Source organism: Podarcis erhardii (genome assembly GCF_964252035.2).
Source record: "Podarcis erhardii genome assembly, chromosome: 17".
NCBI classification, from domain to species: domain Eukaryota; kingdom Metazoa; phylum Chordata; class Lepidosauria; order Squamata; family Lacertidae; genus Podarcis; species Podarcis erhardii.
In genome coordinates, this window is record NC_138515.1 from 19,672,974 (window position 1) to 19,689,031 (window position 16,058).

Sequence of the window (16,058 nt, forward strand, 5' to 3'; positions counted from 1 at the left end):
TGATGAGATGTCTTTCTACCTCATAATCCAATGAAGCTCCATGGTAGAGGTGGTAGAAGCTCAATGTGTATTCAGATATATTCAGTATGCCTCTGAAAATTAGCATGGGGGAGAAGGCACAGGTTGGCCAGTGGTTGCATACAGCTGCCACAATTCCTCACTGCCCCAGTGGCGTAGCGTGGGTTGTCAGCACCCGGGGCAAGGCAAGTAATTTGCGCCCCCTAACCCGTGGATTTGCGCCCCCTAACCCGTGGATTTGCGCCCCCTAACCCGTGGATTTGCCCTAACCCCAGATGTTGCGCCCGGTGCGGCCGGCCCCCCCTGCACCCCCCACGCTACGCCACTGCACTGCCCATTTGTTTGTCAGGAAAGGGCATCCAAGAGGGGAAATGTCAGCTACCCTAACATCCTCTGCATGGCTCATCCAGATGGGTGAGCTGGAAGAGGTGGGCCATAGCACTGGCTGATGTAGAGGGATGTTCCAATGATGCACTACACCAGCATATAGAAGGGGCTTGTTAGCAACTAAGAGGGACTAAGGTTCAACTTGCAAGTGGCAGACTGCAGCCATGGTGCTGTCAGGTTTCTGTTAGGTGCATCTAGGTGTGTGACAGAGCCCTGAAAGAGAAGGTCCATCCTGGCTGGGAGAAAATGGCAAGACAACTGTGCTAACTACAGGATTGCCAAGAACCAAGGATGTCTGGGACAATGAGGCACCTGAAGAAAGGAGACAACTGGTGGGCAATATTGGATTGCAAGATCTTCTCAATGTACTTGTCAATTATAAGAAATTCAGGAAAGAATTTTTGCAACTAGGGGTAGTATTCAACTAAATTACTGCACCAGCAGAAGCCACCACAATGATTCCTGCTATCTGTTCTGGAGGGTTGGAAGAATCTCCAGAATAGTATGCAAGGGGAGAAGAGGGAGATGAAAAAGATTAAGTCAAAGCCTAAGCACCTTTCTTCTGGAGAAATAGGTTTAATAGCCTCTATCACTATTAGGTGACTGATGGCTTCTTGCATGATTCGCTGTACTTTAGGGAGTGTTATGTCGGTGATGGGTGGAATTGGTCTAGAGGGCAGTACTGATGTGAGTTCTTTGCTGCTGCTGTGATTCAATGTAGACGCTTCCCAGAAGGGTAGAATGCTATGGAGTCTTGCCCACAATCCAAATGGGTCTGATACCTTGACTGACACTTGGTCATCATCCTTGGAGCCTGAAGGCATGGGCTTCTTTCCATCTGTGGATTCACCAAGTCTACCCTACCCCAAATAACCTGGAACTTATAGGGCACTCAAAGCCAGGTGGGAGCAGCATGTGAAGAGCCACAAATTCTGCACCTCTGACCTTCCTACTGAAGGAACATTGTTGCCTGAGCACTAGGAGACAAATTGACAGCGTGGGAAAACTTCCCTTGGAGATGCAGTTTGACTCAACCACCTGCTTAATGATCAGGGAGAAGATTATGCATGACTATCTTGACCTTGAGGCAAGGGGTGATCAGTCTACAAGACTATGGAAAACAGCATTTAAACTGCAACCACCGACAAGCTAAGAAAAAGGAAGGCATGCTTGCTTTCAATGCTCATACAATGTACTCACTGGATTGGAGTGGGCTGAGATTGTACTAGCAGCTGATGGGGACCGAGAAATCACCGGGCTGATAAGCTGAGGCAAGGCGCCCCTGGCCACAACCAGCTGGACACAATCCTTTGCTTTCTGTAGGATCCCGATAGCCTGTTGGTGCGTGATGGTCTGGTCAAGGGGTTGCCTGTTAATAGCGAGGATTTGATCGGCTTCCTGCAGCCTTCCATCTCTATCGTAGGCAAGCGAAGGGTAAAAGAAATGATCAAAATTAAGTGCCACCAAATATTAGTTTGTCAGTTTTTCCAAAATAGTTTCTTTTAATCCTGTTTTTTTCTGTTTCCCCACCCAAACTTTTTTTTTTAGAAAAAATCTTTCCCTACAGTTTTGCTGTGAGCAACTATTTTGGCACCCTGGTGATCAGCTTTCTTTGAAGCTAATCCCACTGCCACTGTCTCCTGGCTTCACCCCACAGCTAGTTCCTTCTCCCTGCACCCGCATCCGAGACTAAGCATATTACAAGTGGGTTGCTTCCAGCTCTTCCAGCTATAGCCTGGGAACTTCATTCTTGACTTTGAGCCTGCTGCTTAACAGAGCATGTGCTCTACTTCATTCACGGTACAAGTACTGAATATTCATCAATCCATACAGTTTACTTACCAAACACTGCGAACAGGTGTGTAAGAGGGAGGTGGGGAAGAGACTAGTTTTCCTTCTTTAAAACCGAAGAAGGAAACTACATTGGAAGGGACATCTTTCTGCTCTTAACTTAATCACGAAAGGGATTCATTCATTTGCTGGTGGAGAATGTATTTTCAGGAAATCACATAATCTGCCTTTCTTCAGACTTGAGTCAAAGTAAACTGAATAAAAGTAAGCTGTGAGCCTAATCCACGTTTCTTTTTAGGATCAATAAATTTATTAAACAGTCTTTAAAACCTATGTGCCCAAAACATACTGGTCCTGTCAAGTGTCATTGCTTCCAACGGGAGAATGAAACTCATGTTTAATTCTCTTCTGCTGAAATCAATAGAATTTTAAAATATTTTTATTTTTATTAATTTATATGCTGCCCTTTAAACCAAAAGCTCCCACAGCAGTACAAAAAAACCTGCAGAATACACACATCAATATAGAAGAATAATGAAACAAAGAAATATCAAGAATCAAATAAATTATAGAAACCAACATTCATTATATTTAAAAAAAGAAAAACTAGGCAGGGGAAGGAGTTAACAATGTATCAGGCAAACAGTATACTGGTTGCAATAGGACAGAGTGTGAGAAGAGGAAATAGAGGTCATAAGAACTTAGGAATATTTATTTATTTATTCATTCATTCATTCCCCAGCCAGTCTGGGCAGCTCCCAAAAGAATATTAAAAAGGGTGGGGAACTTTCTGGGCACTCCTTATCCTTTGCCATATAACAAAGGAAAATTGCAACAAGTATAAATGAACACAATGATTAAAAAATAGATAAACAATTTGGAAAAGGAACAACTTCAGAAAGATCTGAAATTCAAACTGTACATGAATGGCATGAATATTACAATCTTTATAACTTCCAATGAGCTATCAATCGTGAGCAATATATCCTTTTGTAGCTGTTATACTATTGCTCATGACTAAAAGAGGCACGTTTCTTACAGATTTCTTCCCATCTCTAAAATCTGACTAAGAAAGTGGTTCCTGGCAATCTCACCTTTGTGCCACACTTCCGTCTTGAATCTCCTGCACAAATATTCCCAGTTCACCTCTATATTCACTCTTCAGGCCAACTACACTGAAGCCTAGACCACCGCTTAGAGGCTTCACAAGTTCTATGGTTTCAACAAGGCGTCCCTATAAGAAAAGCCAGCACCATTTTGAAACAAATTCAGAAGCAATATAGTTTCAAAGTTTGTGCATGTTTAACAAAACAAATTACAAATAAACAAACCAGGCAGGCAAGAAATAAATCAAGTAGGGGCATAATGAACAGGTCCTGTTCTGATCACTGTGGTTAGGCAATCTGGGCGTCCCACAATGAAGCATCACTTCACCCTTCTCTTTCAAGCTTTGGGACTAAATACGGTTACCTTTACATATCCACCAGCATGTTCACTAACCAAATTTAGTGCCAAATCACAGTTTGCAACCATGCAAAAGTCAGTTAGGAACTTGCGTTTAGGGTAACTACAGTTAGTGCTAACATTTGGGAGGCAAAGCTCATAAAAATCGAGAAAACTTGTGGTGTGGGGGGGAGAGACGATTGCACAGGGTTGATGAGCTTTTTTAGGGGGAGAGTATCATGAGCTGTAGAGCTATTTTGGGGGACTAATGCACAGGGTTGTGGAGTTATTTTTAAGGGGGATGCCATAACTCGCACAGCAAACAATCCACAGCTTTGAAATGCACACAGCAACAAAGCCAACTTTCATCTCCCAAATCGCCAGCAGTGGGCACCTAATGACTGCCCAAGGGGTAGATACATTCATTGCCCACTACAGTTGGATCCCTCTTAGGAATAGATTAGGAATCCATGATGGACCATAATCGACCACGATCATCCAAGGATCTACCTGTAGATTGCGGTCAACCGGTTTGACATGTCCGCCCTAGCAGAAGGCCACAGTGCCAGATGGTTAATTCAAGTTATGAAGTCCTACCTGTGCCATATTTCTGATCAGTAGTTCAAAGTCATCACTAGCAGACTTCACAATAATCTGAGGAGATCGGGCAGCTGCTTCTAGCCCACTAGAAAGACTGCCATTCTGCTGAGCCAACAGATAGGATTCATTTGGGAGTGAAGTTTCCACAATAGCAGCATGATGAGAAAGCTGTAGGAGTTCGCCAGATGAGGAGATAGAAGGTGCAACATGTACCTAAAAGATTATGCAACATTACTGGATTTTAGTTGTGAAGAACACAAGAACAAGCAGCTACTGGGCAAAACACACAAAACAAAATAGAAAAAGCCCACGCATAATCCAACATTGGAGGTTTATCATGCCCTTAATGATACGACACGTGTTCAAAACAGAGTTAAAACACTACAGAAGTAATGAAACAAATCAACAGAACACTGTACGATAAATGTTGTACACACTGGTGGCTTAAGAGTCAACTGTAATTGAAATTTAGTATAACCACACATTGACTTTCTTAGTGGCAGTTAAGAAGTTATCTTGGGGGGGGGCGGACATGAGGGCACAGAAAATGGCATGTAGATGGTAAGATTTTTAGAAGGAAAACAATAAAGGGGCTTTTGGCAATAGTTTGAGAAGAAATATAAGGAACTGATGGACAGAGAAACCTGAGCTGGAATGGCATAAAATTTATAACCAAAGACTAGAAAACGTAAGTGAACATTACCAACTGCTTTACCACATAGACTGAGAAAAGTATACACTGGGTGTTAGGACAAAGACTTGAGGTGTGGATCCTCAAATGCAGATTTGAAGCCTATCTGGTGGTCTCACCCATTAATAAAGAAATATTGGGAAGAAGTAATCAGATTAATCACACTAATGACCCTTTAGGTTATACCATTAAATACTTGGACAATTTTGTTGGGCTATCTAGATGATCACATTAAACCCCAAATAACTGGTGTGGAATTTATTAACTGTTGTCAATCTGTCAGTAGCTCAAATATGCAACAACAAGCAACCACTTATGATAAAATAATAGCAGAAATGGTTTGAAATGGTCCAACTGCGTCACAGAAAGCAAAAAAAGGAAATTTTAGAAGTAAATTACTTCTGTAGATTGAAGGTATAAAAACAGATATGGTATGGCTACAGAATACCATAACAGCTTTTCTGCACAGTATACTATACTTTCTGAAATTATATTGCTTATTGATTGCTAATAATTATTATGTAGGGAGATACAGTGCTCTCCAATTATTTCTGATATATGAACAGAATGTTGTATATTTATGCATTTGTGTTAGGTATATCTGGGGTCCCAAACCGTGGTGTGTCTGCATTTAATATTCATATTGATTTTCAATTATATTTTCATTGCTTCTTTTATTCCTTATATTATATTTTCCTTTATTACCATTTGAATTCTATGGAACATAAGAAATAAAAGAAGCAATAAAACTACAATTAGAAATCACATAGCATCTAGCACGACACATTAAAAATGCTATAGCCAGCAGAAACCAGCTGAAAGAAGTAGTGGTCCGTAGGATTATTTCTAAACTTTGGGGAATATAGCACCAGGAGAAGATCTTAGACATTACAAACGAATCATTTGGATAGATCATTCTATAGCAGCCTAAGGGCTATTTTGGGTGCATCCACTGTTAAAAGACAGAATGCTGGAAAAGATGGCTTAATGTTCTCATAAGGAAAACAAAGGCCATCTTTCTTGGAATATAAAATGGGGACAGGCTTCAATGCTTTTAACAAATCACAGCTCTTGGAAGCTCATCAAACTAATACTTCTCCCCTCTCTTAGGGAACAACATAGCATGCTTCTGCTAATGCAAAAAAACTGCTTTAGAAATAAAATATTTCTCTCTTACTACCCTTCCAAAGGTAGAATGGGAAAAAGTCAGGATGAATCAATGATTTTTAAAATATATATATTAAAAAATGAATTTTTTTATTTAAATCAGATTTTTTTTATTTAAATCAATCTTTTTAATTTAAATTGGATTTTTAAAATAAAATGCTTTTGGAGGAAAAAAAATCTTTCTAAAGATAGTTTTCTATTTAAGTTACATTATAGTCCAAAGGCCATCAGGAAATAAGGATTTGTTTTAAGTTTTTCATGTGTGCTGAAACTCAGTCTAAGTTTTTTTAAAAAAGCTTAACCACATCAGTTAACAAACATGGATACATATACTATAATGTTATTGTTTGAGTTAAATTGTTTAAATTGTTATTAAGGAAATGATTATTTTTCTCCTTCCAATAAAGTACAGCAGAAAGGTTGTCCAAATATAAACAGATAACTTATTAAACCTCAAAATAATTTCATAATTATCTGTGTATGTATTTCTAACAGTATAACCAAATCAGCAATTTTTTATATAACTGTAAAAACTATTCTGAAAAATTATTATTCCAAAAATGAAACCTTCATCTGGTTGTAAATATTAAGATTATACCAGCAGGAATGCCTTTCTGTAAAAAAAGAAGAAAAAAAGATTTAAATCAAGTCTTACTGACTAGTGATTTAAATTGTGATTTAAATCAAATCCACCCTAGAAAAAGTGGAGCACAGCTTCCTAGTATGCCTTTAGATCAGCCGCAGAAGAGAAGAATGAAAACATAACCTTAATTCATCTAATTCAAGACCCTAAGACTTCTTCTTGTTTTTTTAATAACGCTTTAGTATAGACTATGGTAGAGTTCTGATGTATTATTGACTACGAACTCGTCCATAGTAATTGATAGTGGCACTCCACTCTAACGATCTTTATTCTTAAAGCTAATTAAAGAAATTGAGTTGCATGTTCAAAGGGGATTAGCTTAATGTGAAAAGACTATGTCAGACAAAGTGGCTTCTGGTTACTGCATTACAGGGCAGCAGAGGGGGTGGGTAAAACCAAACCAAACAGAAAAATGAGAGAGTAACTCAGGTGTATGGGGGGAAAAATATTTTAGCCACTGTGAATCCAATTGGCCAATAGTAAACAATTTAAGTGGCATGACAGCTTCAAGTCATGCAGAATGACACTCTTGTATAAATACCTGTTCAGTGAATACACCAATCGTTTCTGTAACACTTTCCAACATTCAGTGTGCCCTACATGTCTGGCCTCTTCCACAACCACCCTGTGAGGGCTGAGACATAGCGACTTACGCAAAGCTAGCACATGAGCGTCACAGTCACATAAGTATCTGAATCTTGACCTACTGTACTACTCTGGCTCCAGCTAGGATTAGCACCTTTCCCTCAAGAAATCCCCAACAGCTTTAGAAATGAGAAGGAACTGAACACGTGCCATTTTTCTCTGCACAGGGAATGGGAAAGATGGTCTGATTAATTTCTGCCTGTTAAATTCACCAGTTCAGGGCAGAGGGCCTTCTGTCAAGGAAAAGGTGGCATTCCCTACTCACAAACTGATTCTTCCTGGCCCTATTCACATGCACTTGGAGTCAGGGGCACCAGAACCACACAGCTACAGTTTCCATGTGAATACCTAGAATGGACGTGGGTTAAAACACAGAGCCTAAGGCTTGCTGATCAGAAGGGCGGCGGTTCGAATCCCCGCGACGGGGTGAGCTCCCGTTGCTCGGTCCCAGCTCCTGCCAACCTAGCAGTTCGAAAGCACTTCAAGGTGCAAGTAGATAAATAGGTACCACTCCAGTGGGAAGGTAAACAGCATTTCCGTGCGCTGCTCTGGTTCGCCAGAAGCAGCTTAGCCATGCTGGCCACATGACCTGGAAGCTGTATGCTGGCTCCTTCAGCCAATAAAGTGAGATGAGCACCACAACCCCAGAGTCATCCGCGACTGAACCTAATGGTCAGGGGCCCCTTTACCTAGAAAGTAAAGGTAAAGGACCCCTGGATGGTTAAGTCCAGTCAAAGGCAACTATGGGGTGTGGCGCTCATCTAGCCTCAGGCCAAGGGAGTGCAACGGGACACCGTGACAAGTGCCAGAGCGCACAGAAACACTATTTACCTTCCCGCCACAGTGGTACCTATTTATCTACTCATTTTTGAACTGGTAGGTTGGCAGGGCATTATGGGAAATGATATATGGTGACATAAAAAAAAGAGATGTTTAAAGCCAAAAACACCTGACACTGCTAGGGACAGAAATTCCAAAAAAGATTGCTAAGTTGTTTATGTAGTAATTAAAGCAACTCACATCCTTTACACTCAAAAATGGAAAAAGGAAGAAGTTCCTACTCAAGAAGAATGGATAAGCAAAGTTATGGACTATGTCGAATCAACAAAGCTAACAGCTAAAATAAGAGAATCAATTGATGATTTTTTGTTTTTATTTTTGGAAGAATGGAAGCCCTTTCCAGATTATTTGAACCAATATTATAATGTGAAGAACCCATGAGCAGGATTTTAATTATGAGTAACAGAAAGAATTAGAGACTGTTGTATTAAGATTTTTGTTTTAAAAAAAAGAAGGAAGGAAAACAGGGTGCAGCAAGAGGGGGATAAGAAAAACATCTCGGAAAATGGGATGGGAAGTCGATAATATAAAAGAATATATTTTTAATATGTATTGGAATTGTAGCTGGAATTTCTGGAAGTTTAATAAAATAAATTGGGGTGGGGGGGGAGAGAAACGCAGGTGTGTGCTCATCCAGATTAAGTATTTCCACAGGAAACAATAGGACTCTCTGAGTGTGTGTATCTGCATGTGATTCAGTTCAGATGTGACATATTCTAAAGTAGCTCAGTGATCACTGCCACACAACAATAATGCCTTTTGTAGTTGTAAGTCATATTTTTCATTGCATATAAACTGTTCTGCTTCACAATAAAAAAAAAAGCCACCGTTAACTCCATGACGAGGTAGCTTTATAGCAAAGTGATTATGTATATACTGTATGAAAGGAGCATAGCTTTGTTCTATAAATTGCCTTAAGCTAATTTGCCACAATTGCCTTTCCTTTTACTGTATATAACATCTGCAACATTGGCATAATTTGGAAGGAAACAAAAAAAAAACCCCACCACCCTTCGATGCCACAATATATGATAAAATGTACATTTGGGTAACTTTCAGTGCAATCAAATGCTACTTTCTGTATTTTGTTTGAAATGTCACCCAATTAAAAAAAAAAAGCTACTTCAGTTGCATTTATGGAATGTCAGCATTTTAGGCAACAAAATGAGAGCGAGCACTTATTTCAAAAACTTTTGCCTTAACTCACACTGAAAGGAGCGAAGAGAAGGAGAGCAAGGGCAATAAAATTTAGGAGATCCATGCTTGTTCTTTGTTCAAAGCACATTTTTTGGTAAAGTATTTCATCTGCAGCCTACAGGAGCACAAGTTTTGCTAGGAAGGTGGAGCTAGGGTGTCAATGCATGTAGGAACACATAAAGATGGGGTTGGTTTCTGTGCTTAAAATGGGCACTAACACACAGCGCCACTTAACCTGAGCTCCTTTGTGCCAGGTTGCTGCTGCATATTGAGTTGGAGAGGGCAAGAGGTGAAGCAGTGATGAAGCTGGCATGCTGCAAGCAAACCAGGAGAGCCAATCCGGTGCTCCTGCTGGCTCATTTGCATTGCACAAAACTTACTGCCTCCTCGTGCTCCCCTCTCCCTCCCAGTATGCAGACGCAACTCAGATGAGGGGAGCTCAGGTAAGCGGTGCAGCCCCACTGCACTGTCCACTGCTGAAAACAGGGATACTATGATCATGGTTGAATTTATTGCCTTATATGTATAAAGAAAACTATGCAATTGGACTACCTGATAAAATAGCAATGGAAGTTGCACAAAACTCTTGGAAATTTGAACTGGTCTCAGAACCTAGTTTATATTTCTTCTTTTCCAGCCTAAAAAAGCTGATGGCAACAGTGGCTTCCATGAAAGGTTATGCCTCTAAGGAGTACCATATTTTTCCATGTATAACATGCCTCCATGTATAAGACTAATGCCATCTAGTGTCACATTTGTATAATGCATGCAAAACGCACTTAAAACATTGTATTTGCAACTGAGTCTTGTGTCCAGCACCTTCTACACTGACTGTTTATAATTTCCCCAAGGTGGAGAAGGTGCTTAGCACAGTGCCATGATTTTAACAGAGGACTTCTGACTTGTGATATCTTTCTCTGAGAGCTCAGTTTCTTAATTGAAGGAACGTTGGTACAGACATGGTTCTTAAAAGCAGGAAGCACTGAACCAAGAGCAATCTGTAGCTGGGTAGAAAGACAACGGCAAAAGGATTTGGTGTGATCCACGCTGGATAGTTTGGTGTTCAGGGTAATTAAGTAGTTCTGCAACTTACAGAATCCTGTGTAGGTCTACTCAGAAATCAGTCCTGCGTTCAATGGGACTTAGACCCATGTAAGTAAGCGTGCATAATGCCACAGCCTTAGAGTAACGTCAGAACTGCCTGCAACAGAACCAGTTGGCCGGTTCTGCTGTTTTTCTTCGCACATTTTTCCCCAGTGGAGCACAAGATGAGCTCCAGCACTTTTTTTTTTCCAGCTGGGGCTGTGCACAGGCTACAAATCAAAGGAAAGCAAGCATAGTTACATCTCAATGCAACTCCGGTTGAAGCCACGAAAGAAAGAAAGAAAGAAAGAAAGAAAGAAAGAAAGAAAGAAAGAAAGAAACCACTAAGGAAGTAGAAACAGGACTTAAAAGGGGTGCACGTGAAGACAGGCTAGACCCCTTACACTGCAGTCAGTAATTTTCCACCCTGCAAAATCTATCTTCAAACTTGTATGAAAAAAATTTGAAGAATGTCACCCAGCCAAGGAAAGGGATTTTTCTCATTAGCACAGCTTTGAGCTTTTCCAGTGGAGGAGGGGAAGCAAGCACTGTTGGAGCGAAGGCTGGATTGCCAGCACTGAGTGGTGGTTGCGGTTGTTTTTATTTGAATATTTAAATATTCCAAATTATAAACAAAAGCCAAATGAAGACTTAAGAAGTTCGTTATATCACAAGAGCAGAATTTACTTTTTTTTTTTTTAGTTTTGTCGTTGCTCCCTTATCTTCAAACACCGGGCTTTTGCTATGGCATCAGACATTGAAAAACGGACAGAGTGGGAATGCTCAGAGGGAAAATATGCGCTTGCTTTTAGCTTGCTGACATGCAAATGAGTGCTGAAGGCTAAGTACCAGTTTCTCTCTCTGAAAGAGAGAATTGATTCAGTTTGGTTTAGTCCCTAGCTGTTGGGATTTTCTTCCTACTTATCTTGCTTACTTTGCATTTTAAAATCCTCAACATAAGCAACAAATCTTGTTTATTTTAATGAAAAGGCTTACAAGGCAACCTATCAACAGGCATCTGAGCACCAGTTCTAAAACATCCACGCTTAAGTGAAATGTTCTAAACAAATAAGTAAAAACTCCTTAAGCTTTGGTTCTTCCAGCCCTTTAGCATGCAGACAAAGAAGCTCCGTATCTCATCAAAGGAATTCTTTCCCAACTATGCCCAAAAATGCACGTATGTTTTTTTAAAAAAATACATAGCGCAGAAGAGTAAAGGCACTGTAATAATGATAACAGAATGTACTAAGCCATGTTATACGTGGATGAGCAAAGATGCTGTTGCTTCTAGCAAAAGAAAAAATAGAAGTAAAAGATTTTAATGTTTTCATTTCTTCAAAAGGTGGCCAATGGCTGAGATATATAGCAGTAATACTAATGTTATACTAAATTTGTCATAACCCAGTCAGATGAGCAGGGTACAAAGAATAATGTTGTTGTTGTTGTTGTTGTTGTACTCGCTTCAATGCACCAGATTTAACTAAATAAAACAGATGTGTGACAATTGCCTCTAGATTTAAACTATGACCAGCACCTCACACATTTGTGTTCCACTCATTTGAGTGAAAACCAGGCATGTTAGACTACAAGTCTACACTCACCTAACTGAGGATCAGGCCCCTTGAACTCAATGGGATTTACTTCTGAGTGGGCATGTATACTTCTGCACTGTTAGCAATTCATATTCCTTATGACAACTGCATTCCATTCTTATCACATTCCTGATAATGGCTGGAGTCAGGCCTTCATTACGAATGGTATGTTTCCACAGGCATGCGTCACATAACTCAAGACAGGGCTTAACACCAGCATTCTTCTGTGTTGCACAGGTTAGCAAACGGTTGTAACGTTTTTAGCTATAATAATTTTATTTTTTTATCTTTTATGCAAACCACTTTGAGGTCTTTGCGGTATCCAAATTTTGTGAAATATATATATATATATATTTGTCTCACAATGTCAGCGCAAATGTAAAACTTCTCTTTTATTTCCAACAGCTAAAAATAAGGTCAAAGAATGAATCCCCACAACTCTCAAGCTATTCTGACAGAGGTTAAATGGCACCGTTCTTCACAAAACACCTTGGGGGAAATAGTGTGTGATACCAGTTATCCTAATTTCAGTAGTAACAGTATTCCTAAAGTTTACAGGTTTACCTATAATCAGTATTAAGTGAGAAAACTGCATACATTAACTTTAAGAAGGCCAAACTTGCTAAGTTACAAGGAAAATTGTGGACATTTTTACTGTTTGGTGTCTATTTTGCAAGCTGTTCAGAGTGTTATCAGATAAAAGGATTTGACAAAGTCGTATTGGCATTTCCTCTTTCCCCTGGAAATGTTACCATCCTACCTGATCTCTTGATTGTGGAAGAGAAGCCTGAAGGTTGAGGATTTGATTGAACAAAGGACTTTGCAGCACTGATTTCAGTAAACTCAGTTTCTCTTCATTTGCTGTATCACCTCGTTCCCGTAACTTAGCTTGCAGGCGTTCCACTGCCTGGAGGGCCCGGTGAGTATCTGAAAGAATATTCCCTATTACTTGGTACCCTTAATATGCGTATATACTGTTAGGCATAGATGCTTACATGCTACTTTATCAGCTCTTAAAACAAGATGGAAATGTGGATGTCTCCACACACTTTTTTAAAACATCCGGTTTAGTGAAAATTGCATCCAACTGCCCTGTCATAGCACAATGCCAGCAGAATATCCATTTAATTATACTTTTAAGTGACTGTATTTTAGCTTTCTACAGTTAACCCATGGCCCAAATGGATTCTGATTTCCTGAACGAATTTTTATCAGGGAGCTAACACAAAATGATGGATGCACCATTGTTTTGAAGCTCAGGAATGTATAGTCCTCCTTTCCAGACAATAGTAACCATATGGCCCAATCACTGATTGATGGATGCACCAATAACATTGTCCAATCATTCTCCTCTATCCATATATGTGAATGTCCTTCCAACCATACTACTTGAGACATGGCTTTGTTCCATCCGAAATGCCTTTGAAGGCCCCTGTTTATTTTGTCTTGCCCTTTGGCCTTCTGTTCCAGATTGAGCCACAGCTGTCTTCCACAACCAGGGCCTGCTCACCTTGCTTCATTGTTCTACTATCTGCTTCAGGTGTTGGCTTAACTAATGAGATCAACTTCAGCTCTTCCTTGGACACCAACACACATCTGCAAGAGGCTATAGCTGAATATGCTTTACATGCAGATGGCTCCAGGTTCAATCTCTAGCTAAAAATTAGCAGCTAACAGGCAGTGTTTGAAATAAGCCAAGCACCAGGTGCATTTTGCACCTGGCTATCGGTCACTTGTGACCCAATGAAGATGCCAGGGCGCCAGCATGTAACCTGGCATTTACACCATCTAAAGGTGCATCTTCACTTCACTTTCCCCGCCCCACTGCCATGCTATAGGTTGTCAAAGTTCTTAACCTAGTTCAAGGTAGTCATCTGAGCTAGCCAGATGTTTAACTGAGAATCAATCGCAGTCAGTATATCATTTGAAAAATGAGACACTGGAGCCGGCTTGCCCCAAAATGGCAACTAGACATTCCATTTTGGCGAATGTAACCTTGGTTTAAGGGCCATTTGTTTCTAACACTGCTAACGGGGCTGGTAAATAGCTCTGCCTAAGACCTTAGAGAGCTGCTCCTAGTCAAGAGTACTGTGCAAGATGGACCAGTGACCTCACTTGGCATAATACATTTTCATATAGATCTATAAGCATTTCTTGCCAGCAGTCTTAGACATTATCTCCACCAGGACTTCATCTCAGTGAATAGTTTACCAATGAACGTCGCACGTATTTCTCCTGAATTTGGATAAACACGAGGAAACACAGTTCACCATAGCTCTTTAAAAAGAGAATGAAAAGGGTTTGTTAAGTATGTAAATGTGTTTTGGTATCATGTCTTACCTATTGTTTCAAACATGGCCTCCACTTGCTTAATTTATACTTCACCAAACAGCAGTCAGCAGCTCAAGGTCTTCCTACAAGAGAACTGTGGGAGGAAGAAAGATTTTAAACACTAAGCTGTAAAAGCAGGAATTTAAAACTACTGTGTCAGAACCATACCCCCGCCCCGACTGACTGATCTAGCAGAATCTCAATCAATCGCTTCTTATTTCTGTATTAGTTGTAGTCCAAAAAGTGAACAACAAGCTAATTAGATACCTCATCTCAAACGTTTATGCAGTTGTCGTGTCACTGCAACGCCACAGTGATGTTGTGTTGTAAGAGATTGAACTGGCACCCTGTCCTGAGCAATTTACTAGCGCAGGCGTACAACAATAGCTTCTTTTTATTTAAATGCTAACAAACATTATGCTGCAGTATTCAAAATGCAGGTTCTAAAACCCACTATGCAAACTCTCATGAAGATATGGAGGAAAAAAGGGGCAGAGAAAGTGGGTTGCTGCAGAAATATGTAGTTGTAGAAAACAGAAGCAATATGGCTGCTTTTCTATGCTCCCCATAACCACTGGGCAACTTTTTTTTTTTTTTTTTTTGCTCATTTCTCACCAAAAGAAATAATTCAAGGGAAATTATACACAGCTGCAAAGACAAACAGAAAGTGCAACACACACATAATATAAAGAAAACACCATCACTAATGAAGGCAGGGCAAATCCCTGGATTTTGCAACTCTGTTACCTACAACACACCATCCCATGCTATTTGACTGAACCTTCGGCATTTCGTTAAAAAGGCATGTATCCTGCAATTCCCCTCCAATAGCTGTGAGAATTCTTTTTGTACTTGAACACATAATTTCCAAACAGAAGTTTCACCACTCTTCATTAAACCGGTCCTCTTAATATTTCACAAATCCATTTTCGAATAAATATCTCGGGGAAACTATAAGGCTTACAGCATCAGATTAACAAACATGCGATGCCAAAGATAGAAGGTGCAGTAACAGGCTTTGCCTTGCACCCCTTACGGCAGGCAATGGCATTTCTCAAGCCTTACTGGAATTAACACTGACAACCAGGCCCCACGTGTTCATTAGGTAGGCTGGACTTCGCAGGGAAGCAACCTCCCATTGGGATGGAAGAGAGGAAGCTTTTTGTGTGCGAGTGCCACATTATCAATTTTACAGAGGCCAGCGAATGGCAAAAGGAACAGATTTGTAAGCTGATCACCCACACAAAGAGGAATGAACCATTCAGGCATTCACACTGAGATGCAAATTGCCTTACACATACAGTCAGACTTCTTTACCTGAGCCCCCATTATAAAATGAGAGGATGAAATTAGATATTAAGTGAGGCATCCTACTTATACATCCCTAGGATTCTTCTAGACAGAGCTACACAATATTAGGGAAGTGTGTGTATATTAAGCATCTGTGATGACACCATGTAAACACAAAACTTGGTATCTGGTCATCCAGCAGGTTTCTGCTGCCTTTTGTTGTTTTGTTTTAGAGGAAGCCTCTAGCCCTTCAGCTACAGAGATAAGTGATGGTGAGCTAAATAGCCGAAGACAGACAAATGACTGTGCACATCTTCTAAAGTTCAAAGGTAGAACTGTT

The 16,058-nt window shown here is 40.2% G+C and overlaps 1 protein-coding gene across 16 annotated transcripts in view; it reads right to left on the bottom strand.

Annotated features, from left to right (window-relative positions):
• MPDZ (multiple PDZ domain crumbs cell polarity complex component) overlaps window positions 1-16,058 on the bottom strand; it is a 107,130-nt gene that overhangs the window by 83,886 nt on the left and 7,186 nt on the right. For all 16 annotated transcript variants that reach the window (XM_081844712.1, XM_081844715.1, XM_081844716.1 and 13 more), the window contains 5 exons: window positions 14,438-14,522; window positions 12,858-13,024; window positions 4,237-4,452; window positions 3,291-3,430; window positions 1,606-1,819 (listed from right to left, as the gene is read on the bottom strand). In XM_081844712.1, coding sequence (XP_081700838.1) covers window positions 1,606-1,819; window positions 3,291-3,430; window positions 4,237-4,452; window positions 12,858-13,024; window positions 14,438-14,453 — 753 coding nt within the window. In that variant the 5' untranslated portion in view covers window positions 14,454-14,522. Of the gene's footprint in view, window positions 1-1,605; window positions 1,820-3,290; window positions 3,431-4,236; window positions 4,453-12,857; window positions 13,025-14,437; window positions 14,523-16,058 lie in introns of those variants that run through there.